Genomic DNA, 22,748 nt, shown 5'->3' with positions numbered 1-22,748 from the left:
AGGCATTGTGCTCTGCGTGGGGAGTCATAATGTGCTGTAACCCCCCCCCCAAAAAAAACCCCAGCTTCTCCTGTTCGGCTACAGTCGTGTTCAATTTGCATAAATCCATAAAACATAAGATCTCTTTTAAAATATTCAAATGTCTTCTTTTTTCCCTTCGGTCCTTTCAGAAATGCCTATAACCCTCCTATGAGAGCAGAAAAACAGAGAGGTGGCCAATATCCTCAGACCAAAAACACAAGAAAGACGAGACTTTCCATGAGTCTTTGAATCTAAAGAATGTTTGCTAGCAAGCATAGTGTCACTATTATATTAAGTTACTGCCTAGAACACACAAGCAACCACATAACAAGGTTTGGAACAGGCCGGCATTGTCGCTAGCATCTTTTTCAGGTTCATAATAATGCGTACTTTGTGTGTGCTATATAGTGTTATGTTTATTTGAGTGTTTTGCTGTTAGCTTAGCAACAGCAAAACAGCTAATGGTAAACTCAATTGTCAGTCGTATCTGAGTGCACTTCACATGAGTAGTGCTAATTTGCATGCCACATGAAAAGAGCATTTGAAATCAGTTGAGTATGAGGGACTATTTCCAACCCAGGTTCATTGGAAAAACGTGCCTGTGCAAAATGACATTACATTGTTTCTTGTGCATTTCACCACACTTTCAAAGTGAAATGTCAAGTGAGTGGCGCTAAAATCACATTTAGCTTGATCAAAAAACATACGAAAGCATTTTATTACGTATCTCGGCAGTTTGGAAATGAAGGGCCAGATTGACTAAACAGGGCAAATTAGCGTGAGAGCATAATTCCAAAAAAAGCGAGTTCAACGAATGATCTACTGACGACATGCAAATTAAAGAACACAGCCAGCCAGACCATTTCCATAATGACCAACGCAATCTACTAAGAGCAGCGCAAATTAGCGCCAAATACCAGTAAATTGACTAGCACAAACCTCAGTAAATCACCTTACATGATTCATTTAAATTCTCTCCTCCCATTAATTTTGTGTCTGAAAGGGAAACTCCAACAAATGCATATTCAATAAGTTCAGCCCTGTCCATGCCTTTTCCGCGCTAATTTTTCACTGCATGACTTTAGTAAATCCTGACAGTAGTTTTTTAACGGCAAATGAGGGTTTGCACTTATGATGCAGGTTCAAAATGTATTAGTTTACACATCATGCTGTATGGTAAAAGCGTTTTGAGGTCCTAATTATTGCGCATGTCTTTATTAATCGAAAATCTGCCACCGTAATAATTTGTGTGAAAAGGATTTTTTTTTTTACTGCCAATAGTCTTCCTTTCTACAGTGAATTGTATGTATATGTACTATTTTTAAGTTTTGCAAATGTCAAATTTGTTTTATAATAATAATAATAGGCAAAATCACCTTTTTTCCCAATGAGCCTGGGTTGTCTTTTTCAGTTTCTCATTATTTTATGCAGAGCATAAGCGCTGTGAATCAGAGGTCAGGCGAAAAAGGAAGTGATCAGACTTGTAAACTGACTCATTAAATTCCAGAGGACAGATTCACCCAACACACATTTAATTGGGACATTAATCACAGTTACTCAGACACCCACTGTTAACCAAGGAGGTCTTTAAGATTTGCAATAACATAAGCAGGAGACAATTGAGGATGTGAAAAATGTGAAACTATTTCAAAGCAGTAAATGTGTTTATAGTATCAAGCAAAGGTGAATTTATTTGTGTCTAAGATCAGGAACTGTTCTTGTTATTTCGAACAGCCTGTTAATATATTAGAGAAGGACGGAGAGTTTTTATCTGCCTTTAATATTTGAAGTTCAGGAATTAATGGTCCTTAAAGTTTCAATATGAAGTCAAACGTTCATATGATACATGGTTATGGAAAAGTACTGAAACATTGTTGCTCAATTTATTTAAAAATGACCAAAATATTCCAAAAATAAGAGCTCAGAAATGCTTTATTTGACTGACACTAACATTTCTGTTAGTCTTACAGATTGATTGCAGTCAGGCGCAATTGACTCTATACACTGTTGAATTATTTACAGTTAATGCAACTGGCTTAAGGATTGCAGTGGCTTTTACACCTCAGGCATGTATTAATTTCCAATAATTCAACAGTCTGGAGTCAATAATGCTATTTATCTGCAAACATTTTCTAAATGCTGTGTCTAAAGCATGAGTAAATGACTTCTGCACAGCATTGGTTGTGTATATTGCTTAGAAACCAGCTCAACAGACCTGGAACTACTTCACATCTGTGCAGTTTTAGAAAATGAATCAAAACCACTGTGTCAACCAAACAGAATAAAGCATTAAACTGTGGTCTAATGAGCAATAATTGTATTAAAATAAACGATTAATCAGTCTATAATGATGCCAATGCACTTGAAACTCTCATCGGCTGTCTGTTATTCTTTCACACTGATTACATGGAAATATTAAATTTATATTGTCAGGATAGATGTGCACACAAGACATGAAGGATGCAGTCAAGAGCTTAACAACATGTGCATTAATTATGTTTTGTTTCTCATTAAGCTTATGCGCTTAGAGACACTGTAGCACATAAATTATTGCAAAGTGTTCACCGGTCAAGTCATATTAAAGGTGAAGTGAATGATGGCCAGTGGACGGCACAAATCACATCTTGCTTGGTCACATTGACCTCTAGAGAGTTAAACACCGGTAATTAATAGACTAAATGAACATACAGTCTGTAATGGTTGATCATTATAAATATACAAACTATTTTTTATCTCATATACTCATATTTTAAAGGGATAGTTCACTTTGAAATTAATTTTTGATATGTTTTAGCTTACCTCAAGGGCATCCAAGATGTAGGTGTCTTTGTTTACGCAGTAGTTTCAATTTTGATATTTTTAGGTCAAACCGTTCTTGTCTGTCAGTCATATAATGCAGGTCGATGGTCACTGGCTCAAAACACAAGCACAGAGTCCAAATGAAAACAATTCCCCACGTCCAAATGAAACAATTCCCCATCATAAGTACACATTGATGGCCTAAGACACGAAACGAGCGGTTTGTGTGAGAAAACGAACAGTATTTATATCGTTGTTATCTCTTGAAAACAGCACACGTCCAAATGATCTGACGGCGCGGGCGGGTATAGATATATACATAGATGTCGTCTTGGCTACGGTTTCGTTCCAATGAACTGCAGTAGCGAAGGCGACTTCTAGTGTATACATCTATACCCGCCAGCGGACGGGTATAGATATATACACTAGATGTCGCTTGGCTACGGTTTCGTTCCAATGAACTGCAGTAGCCAAGGCGACATCTATGTATACATCTATACCCGCCCGCGCCGTCAGATCATTTGGACGTGTGCTGTTTTCAAGAGATAACAACGATATAAATACTGTTCGTTTTCTCACACAAACCGCTCGTTTCGTGTCTTAGGCCATCAATGTGTACTTATGATGGGGAATTGTTTCATTTGGACGATGGGGAATTGTTTTAATTTGGACTCTGTGCTTGTGTTTTGAGCCAGTGACCATAGACCTGCATTATATGACTGACAGACAAGAACGGTTTGACCTAAAAATATCAAAATTGAAACTACTGCGGAAACAAAGACACCTACATCTTGGATGCCCTTGAGGTAAGCTAAAACATATCAAAAATTAATTTCAAAGTGAACTATCCCTTTAATGCTCATTAGACTATTAAAGTTAAAGTGTTTCTTTATATTTTTTTCTTAAAATGGTAATTCTTTAGAGGGAAAATAACTACGTAATATAAAAATATTTTATAATGGCTATCATTTATATTTAGAGACGCTTCCATTATTGCCACATGCAAAACAGCAGCGACTGGAGGCCATTCAGTTTCTCCGTTTCATAAAACTTTGCTTTCTTCCTTGTATTTTTGAATTATTCAGCTTTCTGATCGAAGGTCGGAGGGAAAATGTTCATTAAATATGAACAGAACATTACCATAAAAGTGTCATGAGGCATTGAAGTTTCCCTGCTGTTTGTGAGCACAGTAATGAAAGAGCTGATCACTCTCATGCTTCAGGAATGTGCCAATACACACATACACACACAGCCTCAGAGAAACGTGCTACATTGCATGAAGGCCATTTATCATTGATAATAGCACTCCAGAAGAACAGCAAGGTAAAAATAAGAGTGTGCTGCTCTTTCAAATTGCCTGCCATCCTTCATTTTCAATGAGAGCTGGTGATGTCTGGCAACATGATCGTCAGCGACCATTGGAGAATTGAAAGAAAGTTTTTTTAATTAATGAGAATATAAAGAGTAAAATAACAGTCTCCTAAATAAGTAATTGACTTTTAAATTAGCCTGTAATTGTAGCTCATTTAGACGAAAATTAAGAAGCTCCATCACAAAATATAAAAAAATATTGTGCAAAGGAAAAGAATATGGAAAAGTAACCAAAATATTCTCCTGGCACTGCTGTTTAATTCTTTCTGGCAGTTTTATTAGATGGCAGAATTGTCGACAGGTGTTGTGATGTTTCACGAGCGTCGCAAACAAAACAACCCTCTTTATGTCTTTATGTCTTTATGGCAACAACCTGCTGATGCTAATGTCGGGTTAAGAACAGATCAGCGTTTTTATGGAGGTTCAAGTAGCTGGTGATCAGAATGACTGTTGACAGCAACTGTTAATTGCTTAAAAATCTAGATGAAAATTACTATGTTTGCAGTCTGACACTATTTTCATGATTCTTAAGCACATACTATTATAGTGTCATGCATTTCTTATTTGTGTTCCGTGTGCTTTTATTTTGTAGTCTTTTAGTTTTAGTTTGTAGTGGGTTGGTCACATGACAGTAACAACATGGTGGATGTAGTACATCTGAATTTCATTCATACCATATTCATAGAACATACTTGCATAATATAAGCATAGGCTGAAATATGACCCAAACATTTTTGACTGTTCAATCCAAAACCTCAGCATAGCTGTTGCTCCAGAGAATATTTAAATAACTCTGTGTTTTAAAGATACTTTTATGGAAGATGCTTGCTTGCTTATGAAATAAAAGCTATGCAATTAACCCAATTATTATGCACATGAAATGTGATATTCAGTCTCCAACTAGTCTTCACTAACACTAGCTTTCTTCTTCTCAATTGATCCAGTAATTCATAATCACAATAAAGTCTTTGTGAGTCAGTATTGATCTGAGTGAATGACTCCCATGAGCACCAGGGGCATTTAATTAGGTAACATCCCTCGAGGCATTCAGTTTCCTCAGTCATATGAACACTCTTTATCATCCCAGTAATTTACAGAGAAATTAGACATTTTACACACTGTGATTAACGATGATGCTGTTTTTAATATGCAGGTTGGCATTTTCGCTTCTCGAGAACGTAAGGGCCAATATAACCATCTCCACAGATCTGAGCCTGAGGATGAATGAGACATGCTGTTAACATCCGCTCGTTTTTATTAAGAGTAGCTGCAAACTAAAGCAGAGACAAAAAGACATGTACAAACCAGACTGAAATCAGGAACAAAAGGATTTGCCTTCAGTCCTGTTAACTTTCAATTATCAAGCTCTTCGGTAAACAAGGCCGAGCCGAATAAACAGGCTAAATGAACATGACGTACTACAACACAGGAACAGGTTTCCTTTCTGGGCTCAATATGACACAATAAACACAAGTTTCTCTGTGGGTTTGTCGTCAGTTGACTGAACCTTCGTGGTTAGGAAACATCTTTGGTCAAAAGCACAACTCTCCACATGCCTGTTAAAGCCCCGTCTATCTCAACATGAGCCGCACAGCGCCGGCACACGAGCCTGTCGTTTCAGTTTGAAGAACAGCGCAGCTAATGCTAGCAGAGAATCTGACAGCTTCCTCGTTTAGTTTGGTGGAAGAATAAAAATGACTGTCCAAAGTGAATAAATTTCACAATCTGTATAAAGCAGCACCTAAATTCAATGTCTAAGAAAGTCCACCAGTGAAACTCAAACAGTGATTTGGCTTGTTGTTTTGTAGCATCAAGAGCAGCCGCCAGTGACTGAATATTTCCTTCATTAAGCAGAATGAGCGAGTCCTTGTATCAAACAGAGAGGACCTTAGGGAGAGCAGTCGTTGCTGAAGGAACTAATGGCAGCTTGGCAGCCTGTGGCACAATAAACTCTGTTCTTTCTATCTACCTTTACCGTTCTGTCTTTCCTCCTCTCACATGTGAGTTTCCAGCTAATGATGAAGCTCTGAAGGATCGACACAATGAGACCGCAGTGGAAAAGAGGGGAAACAGAGGTTTTCCCTCGCTTTCTTATTATCCGCTATCGCAGTAACGGCTCAGTGGTCTCACCGCAGGTCTCATCCTGATGAGCTAAAGGCTTTTTCTTCACTAACACCTTCGAGCTAAAAGAGAAAAGAAGATCAAGAGTACAGTACAGAACGAGAGCTGTATCTGTCAGTAATGAAGGTCCAGCTGGAGTTCACTGGATCTGACTCTTCTTTCTATTGTGATGGACGGCTTTATCAAGATCCTTTCAGGCTGACCAGAAGAAAATGGGTGTTAACTTTGAAATGTAGGTCTTTCCAAATGCTTGGTGCCAAATGTCTGTCTTTCTCTAAAAGACAAAGAAATCAAGTATTTGCAAATGTCATATTTAATAATAATATGCTTCATTTTTGAATGGCAGCAAGTGGATGAATTGGTATTTTCAGAACATCAGTTACCCTCAAAGAGCTTTTTCATAATAATAGGAACATTTTCATAAATGTCTGGCTAATTGTTTCTGATTGAGTAGGTTGAACTGCAAAACGTAATACATGCCCCTAAAGATAAATATTTTGCGTTCTATGAATTTCTACAGCTTTTATCATGTAAAATGTGATTCTTCTGGAATCAGCAGATCATATAGAATATGTCTGGTGATGCTATTTTAATCAGCTTGGAGAATGTTATGGATGCGAAATTACAGTTTTAAACAGTTTTGCAACACTTTCACTTCCATACAGACCTGTTAATCATGATGTAACCTTCTGAAACTTTTGGTAAAAATGGGTATAATACGTTTTAAACAATAATTATTGTGTTTTCATGGAATTATAAAATAAATTGGTGCATTTAATTATGAATTTATTTTTTTATTTTACTTAATTTCACCATACCGAAGGTCAAATACATTTATTTTTTTTAATCTTGATGTTTTTGTGCTGAAAGCCTTTATACTCCAAGAATTTTTCCTCACCATTGTCACTTTACACTTTCTCACTGGTAGGTGCACGACCTCCTGAAATAATGTGACAGTTACTGTGAGAATAAAAAGCAGGACACAATAAGCCTGAATAGTCTAGGGGTTTCTGCAGGGGTGTGAAGGCTGTTAGATGGATCTCAGGTCTCAGACTCTCTGAATGATTCTGCATGTAACAAACTGAACCCACCTCGCCAGGTTGAAGACGTCATCGATCAGACCGGCCCTGTTGCCCACGGAGATGATCTGCCGCGAGAGAACAGCACAGACATTTACAATACAGTAGAAAGTGATGAGGAGAATAAGGAAGAATCATGACAGAAGGGGAGGAAGAAACACTTTGGATAAAACGGGAGGAGTCAGAAAGACTGACAGATGTGGAAGAAAGGAATACCTTTGGGTTGCTCATCAGCTGTTGAATGAGAAGTCTCCAGTTGTGGAGGTCGTAGTTCACTCGGAAGTATCCCGTTTGATTGATGTTGCCCAGCAACCACGTCTCGCCGTCCATGTGACCCACTCTGTGCGTCTCTATTAATACAGCAGTAAAAAAAGCAACATGAAACAAACGTTTAATGACACTTCTGACAGTCACTGTAGCTCAACTCACAAGCAGAAACATGTGGCGCTAAATGATGCCTAGACGCTCAATGACAGATAATATATTCCGATAACAGGAAGTTCATTACAAACAAAATGTATATAAAGCAATTAAACTGACTGCATTTCTAATGAAATATAAACCAGTCACTATATAGTTCATATGGACTGATGTATTCTACCTGACAGTGAACTTGCAAAGCTTTTTATGCATATCAAATTGTGAGCACATTTATCATCTTTGAATTGAACTCAGACCTGCACAGAAATATACATGAAAAGACGATGCATTCAGCATTTTGTATGTACAACATCTGTAATCTATTGTGTTTGCCACGTTCTCAACCTGTAATATTCCAGCCAGACCTTGTGCTTTTTCATGGCTAACAAATTCACTGGTTAAGTGCTTTCGAGCGCTCATGGACTCAATGGATTTGCTGTGTATCGTGATCCAGGAAGCATCCAACCGTCAGCGGCCAGATTTCAAGAGTCATGCGGTGAGTTAATGCATATAAATGGGGTCTCTATGTTACAGTGTGTGTTTCTTTCAAGACTCATTGTCTCCGGCTCGGTGTCATCTGCATTGTAGGCCTGGTGAGGGCAGTTGTTCATGGAAGGTGAGCAGAAAATGGAGGCTGTTAAATGGTCTCATAATCTGGGGAAATTTCAGCTCTGAGCCACATGGATCGCTCGCAGAGCAAATTCAATTCCGGCTCTTGGAATTTGACTCGCTGTGGCTTCGGCCAAAGAAAATCTGCCTCAATCTCCCAAAGGAGAGGAATGTAATGGAATAGGATTGAATGTAATGATGGTGGACGTGTGGGTGCTGCAACAGTGTGGGAATCACAGAAGAACAGCATTGAAGTGTTTAGTAAAAAGGAATATACGAACATAAATGTCTTGAGAGATGAATTCATCAAATTTTACGAGGAAATCAAATGTAAAAAAATGGTATCTGTCACTGGCTGATAGGGATTTCATGGGTCAAGGACATGACACAAAAATGTTTATCAGGTCTAAAAATGTATTTAAAAAAATCAATTAGCTCATACATACAATGACTTGAATACACCTTTTTTATGATGAGCACATTTTTAATTTCTTCTCATTAATACAAATTTTGACATTTTTGGGCAGTCAAAAATGTCAGGGTGATATTAAACTGTCCTGACATCATAATTAAGAAAAATCCTCATTAGAATAATGTGACTGTCTTGTGTCCATATGCTAATAAAAGCACTTCGTATAACTGTACCTGTTTTATTGGCGACCCACATGATGGTCTCTGTTGATATGTGACTGGAGTTTCCCACTGCGAACGTCAGCGGTATTTGCCACTGGAAGCTGAAATGAGACAAAGAGAGAAATAGCAGATGAAACGCTTCTGTTTGATCTCAGGAGTTTAAATGTCACCGTATGACTCGTATAATCTGACACAAATGGACGCCCACGATTTAATGGGATTGTGGGATACATTTGTGTATCCCTCTAGCAGGCAGAGTGACAAAATCAGGAGTATCAGATGATTGTGAAGCTCAGAGAAAACCCAGCAGTGTCAAAGCTCAAAGAAATCAGCTTTCATTCTTTCCCAGAGTGCTTTGCTTTCTATCTCTCTCTGTCACACACACACACACAGCTGTGTATCACTCATCACCCGATCGCTGTCATGTTCTGTGTCGCCACCTCATTTTGATGTCGATTCATCTGTGACTCTATAGCTTTCATGTGCTATTGTGTGTGTATGAACATCTCTAGGTATGAGAGCCTCTCCAGTCAAACTCTGTCTGACAGCTGTCACACTGGATGGCCGTCCCTCTTTCAGTCTGTCAAAATGTCTGACACACACGTGGACGAGTTCTGCTGTCTGCCAGCGTAAATTACCCCAGACAACAAGAGTGCAGCTGAGCTGATCCAAAGCAATAAATACTGTATGAGATCTAATGTAAGACTGAATCATTTGAACACGCTCCAAACAAATATTTCAACTTTATTTAACAATTTCCCCCCTTCCTCAGCTTTTTTTATAGGTTCACTGGGAAATTCGGATCATCACGGACAACAACAGTCAGTTCTGTGCAATAGGTTTAATGTTCTATTGCTATTTAATGTGTTTTCAAATGTTACAGAATTATGTGAAAAATGGCCATATGTACTTGAAGTTGAATGTCTAGTTAATGATCTTCAATTAAAAGTAGTTAAATCAACAGATTGTTAATAACTAAAGAATATGTAAGTATGGTATTTAGGGTAAAACGTCCCTTCTGTAGAGGCTAAAGGCACAATAATTGACATTAAATAGTAGGCTGGCTTTTTCATTTGTTGACAAGACATGGTTGATATGATTTTATATACTTTTTTAATATGGTACAATCTTTTGTTATATTCAAATGGTCAATATCATTATCAAGTTGGGTGTCTACCATATTTAAAAATGCACATTTTACTTAAAGCCCATGTTGCAGGTTAACCACCACTGTTGATTAATGGGTACATAAATCACTCAAGATATGTATATATTTTTTAAAATGTCTCAAAAATGGTCTTAAAGACCAGTTTTTTACGTTTTTGGTATTAACGTTTTTTTTCCCCGCAATTCGGTGATGACGTCACGTTGGGGAGAAGTGGAGGAAAGGTAGCCTCAGCCTAGTATTATGGTGCGTTCAAGCCATCTCGTATAGATCGTATTTACGAGTTGAACGCATTTGAACGCCACCACAATGTCGTAAATACTTAGTAATTAAATGCATGGTGAAATTAAATGCATTAAATGCATGGCAGTGGAGAGTTGGTGAAGTGTCCTGGTGAGTTGCAATCATTTAGCAACACAGCAATGAGCACTGGAGCTAGTCTACGAGCAGCAGTGCACAATAACGACACATATATTATTTTTTTTACTGTCTTTGAATAGCACCGAGTGAAAAATCAACGTTTTCTTTATATCTAAGCAGTGATCATGACGTAAGTTCAGATAAGTACCGGTAACCTTTGTCATAGTGTCGTAGTACTGGTAAACTTTGTCTTTGTCATCTAGAAATAGAAGGCAACGTAAACGAAGGAACGTATCCGCCGCGTGTCTGTCGCTGTGTTTGGCAGGTGCTTGTGTGGGCGCCGGCGGTGCCGTCCCATGGAAACTGCGTTAAATTCTCTCCCCAACGTGATGTAATGCAATGCATTGTGGGGGAAAGGAGAGTCGTTGCAAACCGCTGTAAGATAGTACCTACTTTTGCGTATTATATTCCGTTTTGTGATACCCAACAACATAAAATACAATGGATAACAGTTTAAATGTTTATTACCAACAAGTAAATTAAACAAATTCGTTGAAAAATTAACCCTGCAACACGGCCTTTAAGGTGTGCCTTTCGCAGCATTGTACTTTATTCAGTGCCTGATAACTTGATAAGAAATGACAGAACAATTTAATGCTTAATGGTGTTTTCATGCTTAATCATGAAAATGTCTTTTAAATTACACATCATTTTATCAAAGCTAGTGTTTAAAAACACCATCCCTTCCTTTGGTTAGCATGTTAGCATCTTAGCTATATTAGCATGCCCCTAACTTCCTAAGAAAAGCTCTTTTCATTGGCTAGAACAACATATCATGATAAGCCGTCTTTTATCTTGAGGCAACATGCTAAAAAACACTCTGACAAACACATAGCAACACCCAGGCAACCGTCACAGCAGCCTAGCACTGTGGCAGTGAACTTTACACAGGCACGCACCACATATTCCTCATAAATGTCAACATTTAGTGATTAAATATGAGAAGAGCCGTCTGGATTATTTCATGATATCAGTCTTGGCTGTGGGGAAAGGGTTGGATCATTAAGGATTTGTGTTAGTTGGAAAACTGACAGGAACGGACAAAAATCCTTTTCAGGCTGCATGGTGACTCACCTCCATTCATTCAGGAAAGACGATTTATGTTATTTAATGTGTCTTAATTATGTCTGAACACGCCTCAATTAGGGTTTTGTGGAAAGACAGACCGACATCTCTGTTATAAAACAATATGGGAACTCTTTACTTAAAGCCTTTATGTATAATGCATTATAAAGGAATTCATAATGTACGTTGTAATGCAGTGTCTGCAGTCTTTTCATAAATATTTTTAGATAGTTCACCTGTAATTGGTTGTTTGTCTTGTGTTTTAATGCATTATACTTTCTAAATGCGTAACATAATTATTACAATGTATTTGGTTACAATTATTCATAAGTCCATACAATGCATTGTAAGGAACATTACAAGGCATAATCAATGCATTAAAGATACTTTTATAATGCATTATTAAAAAAGGTTTAATTAAAGTGTCACCAACCAGATTTTTAAAGGCAGCAGAAACGGCTGTAAACAGCAGACACTGGAGATGCTGGGATGAAAGTTTATATCGCAGAGGATATAACTATAACACAGTTGAGAAGACATTATGCATAAGCTGAGGCTATATGAAGCCTGCTGGGAAACTGTATTTAAACGCATATGTTTATAAGGAGACTATAGAGAGAGATCCTGTGGTAGATGAGCGCTGATAACAATACTTATGAATTTCAGAGATAATAGAAGCATCTGTGTGTGTGTTCAAATGAAATCACACAGATACATTTACATAAAACTGTGTTCATCAGTGGGATTGAACAAGAGAAGAAAGCGAAAGAAAATTAAAGTTCTCCACAGGCTGGTAATTTGGTGGCTCATGTTTGTTCATTTATGGAAGCTTCTGTTATCATCATCGTTATTTACATCCCTCAGGAACTTTGTGTTATGGCCCAGAGCTTTAGCTAAAGCACGAATGAAGAGTTCAGTCTCTGCAGCAGACGGGTAAAGTGTGTGAGAGATGAGACATGTGGGCATCATTTAATGTTTATGGAACAAACCCGTGTTTGTTTTCTGCAGTTGTAGATATCATTCACTTGCTCTTAATGGACAATATTATATTAAATGAAAGCAACATGAGAGGCAGTGCATTACAGTGATTTTACCATGGTCAGGAAGAGTTGTTATGCACACACGTGAAACGGAGACCCTTATAAGATGGCAGAAACAGAATTTAAAAAGGGGCCCAAATAATAATAATAAAATAAATAATAATAATAATAATAATATTTCGGACTTTTTGACATTTTATGAAGAAAATATGTAATGCTAAACATTTAATGCCACCATGATTGGGTGCTATATGGTTGTTCCAAGGTTTTTGTTTTTGTTAAACATAAAAAAATAAAAAAATCAGGCAAATTATAATTAGCAATATATGACCGAGAAATGAGCCTTCAACACTATATCACCACTGTAAAAGAGTAACAGATGGTCTCTGGATGTGTCTACATTTAAAATTCACTGTGATCAACCACTATCCTCTCTCTGCTCATGGGTTTTGAGGTCTCAGTCTCACTGTCTCTCTGTGCGGGTGTGATAATATCTCAGGCTCTCTTCAGGGACAGCTGACTTTTTCAATCCATAATGAGTCACTTGGGGCTTTTTGTGGCTCAACATGTGTGATACTGTAAATCCTAAAAACACTTTTATCCAACATCAGCAGCACTGAAGAGAAGAGAAGAGAAGAGAAGAAAAAATACAAGTGTCTCCATTTGAAACCTTCTGTGGATGTCCACACAGGCTGGAGTTTGTGTTGAGCTTGAGCTGTTGTGTTCATTTATGTTTTGTAGACTTTCAATCAATCACCCAGCAGCGGTTTAAAACCACTGGGACCGTGAGGAACTGGAAAGAAGAAGATGAGATATGACATTGTTAATATGCATTGGCGGACTAGCTCTGCTACTCTGCTGTTGGTTATTGCTGCTTCTGCACAATAGAATACATGGATTACCAGTAGCAGATCTATACAGGTGGAGCTGGGGAAGGTGGAGGGTTTCTAAAGGCACGCTGGAAACTGCGATAGCAGACGCTAACCAAGTATTTCAATGTTGAGCAGCGAGCTCATTGGGTACTGAAACAGCAAGAAACAATCAGGTGTGTCCTAGAGAGAACAATGTAATTGAAAACAGATTAAGTGCAATGTCAGAAGGACATATCAGCCTGCCTGTGTCATGACAGAACATTTCATTTGCACAGAACACATTTTTTTTTCTTAAGTCATTAAATAGCACAGAATAATCTTTATTTATTTTTTTTTTTTTACTTTATTAATGTGCCCAGTAGCGTACTAGCTGTTAGTATTGAGTTATTTCAGCAATGCAAATTTCCCCCTCAAGGATCACTGAAGTATCTAACTTGAGCAATAAGTTTTACGAAATAAGTTTTACAAAGTTATACACCAACCTCACGTAGACCTACACATACCTGCACACTATAAGACTATATAAGGCTCAGATCCACCTTGGGACTGTAAATAATTCACATGATTAACTGCACGTATCCAACACAGTCAAGTCTGCAATGGGAAAATTAATTTGTGCCTTCAAGCACTAATAAGTTGTTTATATTCTCTATGACATCACCTCAGCACAAAATCTGTGCTGTGAAAATCTGAACAGAAGTCAGGTAAGATAGGAGTGTAAAGGTGTTAATAAAGCAACGTTTCAGCTCCAGACTTTTTACACTTGTGAAAATGACAACAGGACGTGTCAAACGGTCCTTTCATGATTTCAGATTTCAGGTGTGTTGAAGTACAGCGTCATCATTTAAGGTATGAAATCACTTCTCTCTAATGAATCAACTTTCTAAGGACTTATTCAATCTATACTAACTTAATACTGAGGTTATATAATTAAGAAGAAAACTGTGGCCTTTAAGCTAACTGCTATTATGCTAACAAGCTGAAGTAAACAATCAGATTAGCTGTAGCTGTGACAATTTCAAATAAATATTTAGCATTAAATACAAATTACAAGATCTTACAAAACCCTAACTTTGTAAAAACAAGCGAAATTTTTTAAAATGCTAGCATGCTAGGCTTCCACTGTAAATGCATTCATATGTAAATGCATTACTATAAACATGTTTTCATTCTTTTTACAAACTGAAGGACTAGTCAAAATTAATTACTGGGTAATAAATAACAGACCAAATATGATGTAAATACAGCTGCTGTTGTATTTAACCCAAAAATATTCCTTTAATGCACGTTTGAAAAAAGAGGTGGATTAGATGTGGATTAGCGAGCTCTTTGCTAGCTGGATTATGAAGCTGCTTCAAGAGAATATCAAAGTGTAGCATAAAAGCCAGCATGTGTTTCAAGTACAACGGTGTGGAAGAAATATATTTTTTCTGTTGAGTTTGGACATCTCCAGACAGACTCTGGACCCTCTATGAACTTTAATGAGATGGCAGTGGACATGAAACACACAGAAGGAGTGTGAAATACATTCACTGACCTTCTCTGTTTTCCTTTTGTTGCTGCCAATGTTTCTGTCAGCACATTTTGCTAGGCTGGCTTAAAGCCTCAAGTGAGGTGTTACACTGCATTTACAAAGGTGCCAAATCCCCCTGCATTCTAGCAGGTTGTCTGGTACTCAGCTGAAAACCCGCCTGAGGGGCAAAACAGGAAAGAGACGCCCCCTACTCGCAACACAGCGTTGCTATTGATTCCTGGAGCAGCTCTGCTTCTGAACGCCTCCGCAGAAGACCGCAGCGCTCAGAAAACAAGTTCATGTAGGAGGAGACGTTCAAAGGAAGGTGGCTTTGTCTGCTCTGAACAAATGAACTCAGGAAAGAGGCGGACAAACAAATTTCTACCTGTATGTTTCATATTTATGACATTAGATGGCTAGCTATAGAGAGCTAGCCTAGCCGTGCAGAATGAAGAAAAATGCTTTTATGATGCCAGAAATTATGCTTTTATCTCACTAGAGTTATTATTATCTCCTATTTCTAACTAATGGATTCAACTTCTAACCACCTTTAGTCAAAAAGCAACCACAATAATATATCCAATAGATTACAAGCTAAGACATGTTTTATCATGTCCTGAAATGGCAGGTGTTTGACATTGATATTGTTCTCACCTTGAGAAACGTTATTATCTAAATGGCAATACTGCTTAACATCCCTCACCACACACACTGAAACTGACAGTTCAGCAATAAAGTTCAATTCTTGAGTCAATTCTTGTGCTGCTAACAGTGTCTGATTCAAAATAAACGGAGAATTTCTAAAACGGATCAGAGGCGGTATTGAATTAATCATCTCACTTTTAACGAAGAATTCAACTAATTTATCTGCCAGTGACACATGCAGTTTTCTGTGACAACGCAGACGGGTGCCAAACATCATGTGGCGGTCATGGGTTAGCATAAATCGCTAATAATAAATGAAATGCTCAGTTAATAGCAGCTAGATATTTTGTGCGTGAGCATGATGTGAGATCTAATTCATACAGACAGTGTTGTGTTACTCTTTCTTGTCCTGCTGAAGAAAAAACAAAAACTGTCTAAAATATTTAACAGGTGTTGGTTGACTATAGCCAGTGAAAACTTTCAAACCATTGTAGGCTGGTTTAAGCTGTTTCTTTTAGTAGGAGTGATAAAAGGCAGACAAGATGTGCAAAGCTGTTCGCATCCTTTGGATAAGTGAGGAAATCCTCTGGGTTTTCATGCTCTTGTGGGGCGCTAGGCTAGTCTTTATCTGTCTAGCTCTGCTTATAATCTCCATATGGTCTATTCTTCTGTATTTCTTCCAAAATATCTTAAAGTTTAATCTCATTTGGAATCAAAATGGTTTCTTCTCTTTAGCTGCAGAACAACTCTAGGATCCTATTCTCTCTGAGCTTGATCTGATCACAGGAAACTATCAGAGCATCACTGTGTGGGATTTTTACATTATTCAGCATTGCAGTGTTCAGCAAACATACAGGACTCTGCGTATTATGGTGGATTTTCTGCACTGATTTATGAGCTCATGGAGAATCAGAGGTTAGTTGACTGATGGTGTTTCATTTTCATGCAACAACCTATCGCATTCGACAAATAGCCCATTTGAGATATAGCACACTACCTTTTGTTGAACAGCTCAGGATTCTGGATCTTGGCGTCTGTGTCATAGACAAAGTGCTCTTGGGAGATGGTGACACTGTTGTCAAGACTGTCGTTCTTGCTGATGGTGACGACAGGATAGCCCATCTGCAGGGTCCAGCGGTCCATGACCTGCGTGACGTTGATGTCCTTTCCCTCCCGCTGCATGGCCTGTGACACAAAATATCATACATCAAAACACATCATACACATACACGGATCACCGTGTGGGGCATCTAACAGCTCAGAGTAGAATACATTGTGTCTGACAGTATCAGTTAAGTGGAAGTGAGTTGTGTTGGTGGGCTTTATTGGTTTAGGGACCACCAAATGAAATTAGGTGGACCTAATGATTAATTCAGATTTGATGGCTTTAATGGGTTCTTATGCATATATTTGGACTGATTAAGGTTTTCTTTGTCTTGCAAAACTAAAACCCATCCAGGACTTTTAATTAAAAACTCTGTGAATAGAAAGGTGATTAAAATTCACTGTTCTTTTACACCGCACACAGAGGAACATTACGAGGAAATTTCTAGTTATCTAACCTCTCTATACAAGAGAGATGCTTGTAAAGGAGCAGAATTAGATTTATAGGTCTGATTTCTTCAGAGGAAGCTTCTCCTCCTATTTTATACAAGTAAAACATAAAATTGGATCTCATGGCTCATTAATGAGGAAAGCTTGTAATGTGACTGTTTTGTCCATGGGGGAAATATACTGGGTATAATTTGAAAAAAAAAAATGCTGCAATAAATGGCTCAGCATAGTGGACAACTGGCAGGTTTCTGTATGAATTGATATGGAAGTTTCCTGTATGAATCGGCAGTCATCGGTCCGGGCCCCGCTTGGAACAGGCCAAGTGGGACCAGTTACATTGGTGCCGTGACCCGGATGGGACCGAGGTTTAGAGGGGTGAGTCTATCCAGCTAGTAAGAGCTGTGCAAGTAAACTTCACTACCCTGGTCAAAAGAGTTTTGCTCAAAGCTGCTGTCTTTAATGTCCTTGTTATCATATTCCAGATGGTAACTACCTTTGTTGAATTTCTTGGAACAGTGCAAGTAGAACCATTCATATTGGTAGCGTGACCTAGATTCAAATGAGGTTCAGGGGAGTAATACGAGCGGATAATAAGGTGTAACGGATAATAACAGCTATGCAAGTAAACCTCACTCCCTTGACCTAGCGACTGATGCTAAGTCTGTGGGCTTTAGCATTGTTAACCTTGTTAACAAACCCACCTCCTGTACTGACAATTGCTGATTCGAGCCCCGCTCTGAGCGGGCCGAGCAGAACCGGATGCACTAAAGTTAAACTCTACTGGAATCAACCAAGTTGAGTTTCCCATGTGCTCTATATGAAGAGTACTTGTGTATCACTTCCAATGTAAAGTCAGTATTTTGAGGTTTTATTTCAGTCCTGATGCAGCTGTCTGTATCAATCAATCAATCAAACTTTTATTACAGACTCCAATGTAAAAAAAAAAAGACATTGAACAACATATACAACCCATACAATCCATCACAACCCATACAATTTTGTAATCATAGAGTTACAAAATACACCAGTACCAGTGTCTCCACAGCTTTGACTGATACCGTGTAGTACTAACCCTTATATTGGATAAACCCACAATAATTTCATTTTTAGAAGCATTAAGCCGGCAGATAAATCTATACATAAGATTACGTAACAGTGCTTTAAAAGTGATTACTCTTACACTCACAAACATTTCACTTGCACTATGCCATCTACATGTAGGTCTCCTTAGTAAGATTCTCATAGCATTGTTATAAGCTACTTGCAGCTTCTGTAAACTAGATGTTCTGTAGTTACACGACAAATGAGCAGTATAAAATGTTGTACAATATGCTTTAAAAAGTGACACCTTCACCTCATCTGAACATAAACTAAACTTACGCAACAGTATATTTGCCCGCATATACATCATGCGGCGTTGCCTTTCAATATCCTCATCATCTGTCATGTGCTCAGTGATAATATGTCCAAGGTAAATCCAAGGTATCCACAGTAGACAGTGAGGCACCTTGCTAGGTTTTGGATCAGAGCGAATGTCATTGGCTCTACATATATTTCTAATCATTTCCAATCACGACATCCTAAAGAGGTGCAGCATTTCATACTTACTGGAGCCAATCAGTAATTTTGTATGAAATTGGTTGTAACCGTTGGAGAGCTACAGTGTTTCTGCAGCAGTACTGAGTCAGTGTGTTGTGGAGACCCATGGGACTGGAAGAGAAATGTGGCGGCAGAAACAAAGTGCTCTGTCAGGCTCTCTTGCATTCTGCAAACTTCAGCTTGACTAGATCAGTCGAGCATGTGAACTTCCATTCTCCAGTGTAACTGGGACCCTCTTGCTTATAGCAATTGATTATGACCATTGTGAGTGTTAAAATATATCTTTATGTCAAGGATATAAAAAATGTTAAGTGAAACCGGACAACTTCTCACATCTGTCGATGACTCACAGTTTGTTAACCATGTGAAGAAGAGGCTCTGCAGAGGCTGATGACGGCAGCTGATGTTCCTACATTAAGAATAATTTCCTGTAGGACGCTTTCAGGAAGCTACTGTACCTTTGCCCTGGTGAAAATAATTAAAGGAAGTGTAGGCCGGTCCGGCATGGTTCCTGACTCCTGAGCTTGACAAAGGGCTTTGTGGGCGCTTAGGACTGCCAGATTATTGCAGCAAATTGGATTTCATGAATAGCTAATGAACACAACGCATATCAGTATTCATTAGATGATGGGCTGTCACGGACTGTTAATGTAGCTAAATTCGTCAGTGCCTCACAAACACGGTCACTGAGAGGAGACCAGGGTCCTGGTGACATGAATTCACCTTTAAATCCTTTCTGTTCTGAAAGAGAAAATGAAGAAGCGGGCGCCCATCAGCAGACGCTTAGGAGAGTGATGTGAATGACAAAACGCTTCATACGATGCTGATAGCTGCTAAATGTCCTGCTGTTCCATTACAAACTATAATAACTTTGAGATTATGCTTGAAAGTAATCTCATTAAAGTCATGACACTTTGTGAGATGAGCACTGAGAGGACTTGCTGAGAGTCGTATGACTTTAAAAGCACATCTCTGTGCTGATGACTTGAACCCAACTCTCACCTTCACTGTGATTATAGATGGCCAGCAGTTTCACTACCTCTTACTCAGTGTCTTAAGCTTTTTTATGTCCTCATCTTTTTCTTAAAATGGTTCAATCTTACATATAAGATAATTAAGGTTTTATATTAAGTTGGTATTATTTACAACTGCTCTGGGGTGCGTTTCCCGTACAACAACATAACTCGCTGGTTCACTACCATAGTACAATGCATCGTTGAAGAAACCAACTAGCTAGTCACGACTGTTTCCCAAAACCGTACAGTCGCAAATTGGTCGTTCAACCACGTTGGTTAATGATGTCACGCAGTAATAGCTAAATAGGAGTAATAACTCCTTTTAATGAATCTGTTTGAGATTGAATTCATGCTAGATGTTTTGCTATAAATTACGGATATGGCATCTGAGGACTATCTCTTATTTTTCTCCATTATTTAGCTTTATTTCCAGATTCAATCATAGGCTCGTTCTTACGTACTAGCGCACGTTCGCACATGCACACTCTTCAAAATCGGTGCTTAAAATCTCTTGACAAACTAAAAGACATAAATGAAATTTGTATGTACTCTAAATAAAAGATATAGATTGTACTGAATGTCAGATTGCTTATTTGGCTAAAAATAAGGGGGTATTAAGTCCACATGTCTTGCAAACAAGAAACTATGCTTCTAACCACACGAAACGATGGTTTCGGGAAACACCAACTTGTTGAACTATGCTGATAACGACGGAACTTGCGACCATAGGTGGCTAACAATGCTTTTGGGAAACGCACCCCTGCACAGGTGTGTTAGCATATTAGCATTATGTAGCGTCACACCTCCAGCCTTAATTCATTTAGTTATCTTAGCAATTACATCTGAAGCATCTATCTATAACCGTGTAGCCCAAGACTGGTTGCCCACTGAAGTTAAGCAGGGTTGAGTCTGGTCAGTATACCTGGATGGGACACCTCCTGGGAAAACCTGGTTGATGCTGGAGGAGGTGTTAGTGAGGCCAGCATGGGGTGCTCACCCTTTGGTCTGTGTGGCTCCTAATACCCCAGTATAGTGATGGGGACACTATAGTGTAAAAACAAGCGCCGTCCTTTGGATGAGATGCTAAACCGAGGTTCTGACTCTCTGTGGTCATAAAAAAATCCCAGGATGTCCTTCGGAAAAAAAAAAGAGTAGGGATGTTACCCGGGATCCTGGCCAAATTTGCCCACTGGCATCTTCATGGCCCTCTAATCACTAATCATCCCCATATAGACTGATTGGCTTCATCACTGTCTCCTCTCCACCAATAAGCTGGTGTGTGCTGGGCGTTCTGGCGCAATATGGATGCCGTCGCATCATCCAGGTGGATGCTGCACATTGATGGTGGTTGTAAAGCACTTTAAGTGTTTATTAGATGTTTATTAGATTATTAAATGTGGGATAGTCTCACTTGATACTTCCATCCATGAAGGCGTATGAGGCATATGGAAATGCCATATAAAGAAACAAAATGCCAATACTAGCACTTGCTTGTATGTGTGTGATAAAAACGTTAATGTTAACATTAAATGTCATTTAATGTAGAAGCTGTGCATTACCATTATTATTGCAGCATTAGTTGTCCCGGTAATTAAACTGAAGGAATTATTGTCAATGGAGTCCGACAGTAATGGTTGCTAAAAAAAAGTACTAAAAAATATGGAGAAATTAAAGCAGCGAATCTCAGAAAACATGCTTGTCAGTGTTTTTGTCAGGAGGGGGACAGTCATGCCAAACCCAATAAATACTGTATTTTTGAGTCCTGAGTGACGCACCTAAATAGGTCAACTTTCTTTCAACGATGGATCATTTTTAGATTTTCCTTGGGTTATTCTTGGCTACACCTGAGCTGAAGGGCAGATGCTCATGTTTAATCTGAGAGACTCATCAGGCTTGTCAGCAATTATGTGACACTTCACTAATCTGGTCTGATAAGATTCGAGTAATTTATAAGTTAATTAAAACCACCAGAATCAGCAGCAGCAAGACTTCATAATCAGTATCTGTGAACATTTGCATTTAGCAGGTTACAGCGATCAGATTTCTGGATCAGTATGTGACCCTCCCATGTGGACCTGTGGAAAACGTTTTCATATTAAGTGAAACCTCAAGTTTAAAAGCAAGACTATCAAACACAACCCAGCCTGCGCATCGAACTCCTTCCAGTGTGGCATTTCCATAAAACCCTTATTTGTTGATGTGAGTAGGTGGTGTATTGGCATGAATTGTGAGCCACTGATGATGTGCAGTTATATAATGGCCTCTGCCCTACATGTCTATGCAGCGCATGAATCTCTGAACACCTGCCTGCAGGAGACGTACTGGGTGAATTTAAGTAGGCTGAACACATACAATTTCACTCGTCAGCTCGCCGCTCACTGACCCCATCGATGATTCCCACTCGTGGATGGAGGTCTCACACCCAGAAGATGCTTAAGATCTTACCTCTGAGAATTTGTTCCACAAGTCATCTCGCGCCGCGTTCCCATACATGTGCGTCATCAAGTAATCCTGCAAACAGACAGAGACGGAGATCAATATTGGAAGATAAATAAATTGTACTTGGACAGGAACGGTGAACTTGGGAAATGAAAAAAGCCCAAACAATAACATTGCTAATCCGCCCAATTCAAACTGAACATATGCAAATTAGCAGCAGATGTTTGGGTGTGATTGGCTGTCAGATCAAGGAGGACCATAAGGAGGCCAATTAGAGGCTGATTATGTTGTTCAAGTCGATGCTGCATCAGCGTGTCACAGAATGAGTAACATACAAATCAGCAACACAATTTTACAGGAGTTTCTT

At 38.7% G+C, this 22,748-nt stretch overlaps 1 protein-coding gene across 1 annotated transcript in view; it reads right to left on the bottom strand.

Annotated features, from left to right (window-relative positions):
* LOC311288700 (thyrotropin-releasing hormone-degrading ectoenzyme-like) overlaps positions 1–22,748 on the bottom strand; it is a 137,794-nt gene that overhangs the window by 16,004 nt on the left and 99,042 nt on the right. Inside the window, exons 8-12 of the mRNA XM_084406227.1 lie at positions 22,388–22,453; positions 16,771–16,958; positions 9,066–9,154; positions 7,608–7,741; positions 7,404–7,459 (exon numbers count right to left, since the gene is read on the bottom strand). Coding sequence (XP_084262353.1) covers positions 7,404–7,459; positions 7,608–7,741; positions 9,066–9,154; positions 16,771–16,958; positions 22,388–22,453 — 533 coding nt within the window. The remainder of the gene's footprint in view (positions 1–7,403; positions 7,460–7,607; positions 7,742–9,065; positions 9,155–16,770; positions 16,959–22,387; positions 22,454–22,748) is intronic.

This window comes from Rutilus rutilus, assembly GCF_951802725.1.
Source record: "Rutilus rutilus genome assembly, chromosome: 4".
Lineage (NCBI taxonomy): Eukaryota > Metazoa > Chordata > Actinopteri > Cypriniformes > Leuciscidae > Rutilus > Rutilus rutilus.
Note: the sequence above shows the minus strand (reverse complement) of the source record. Positions and strands in the feature narration are given on the sequence as shown.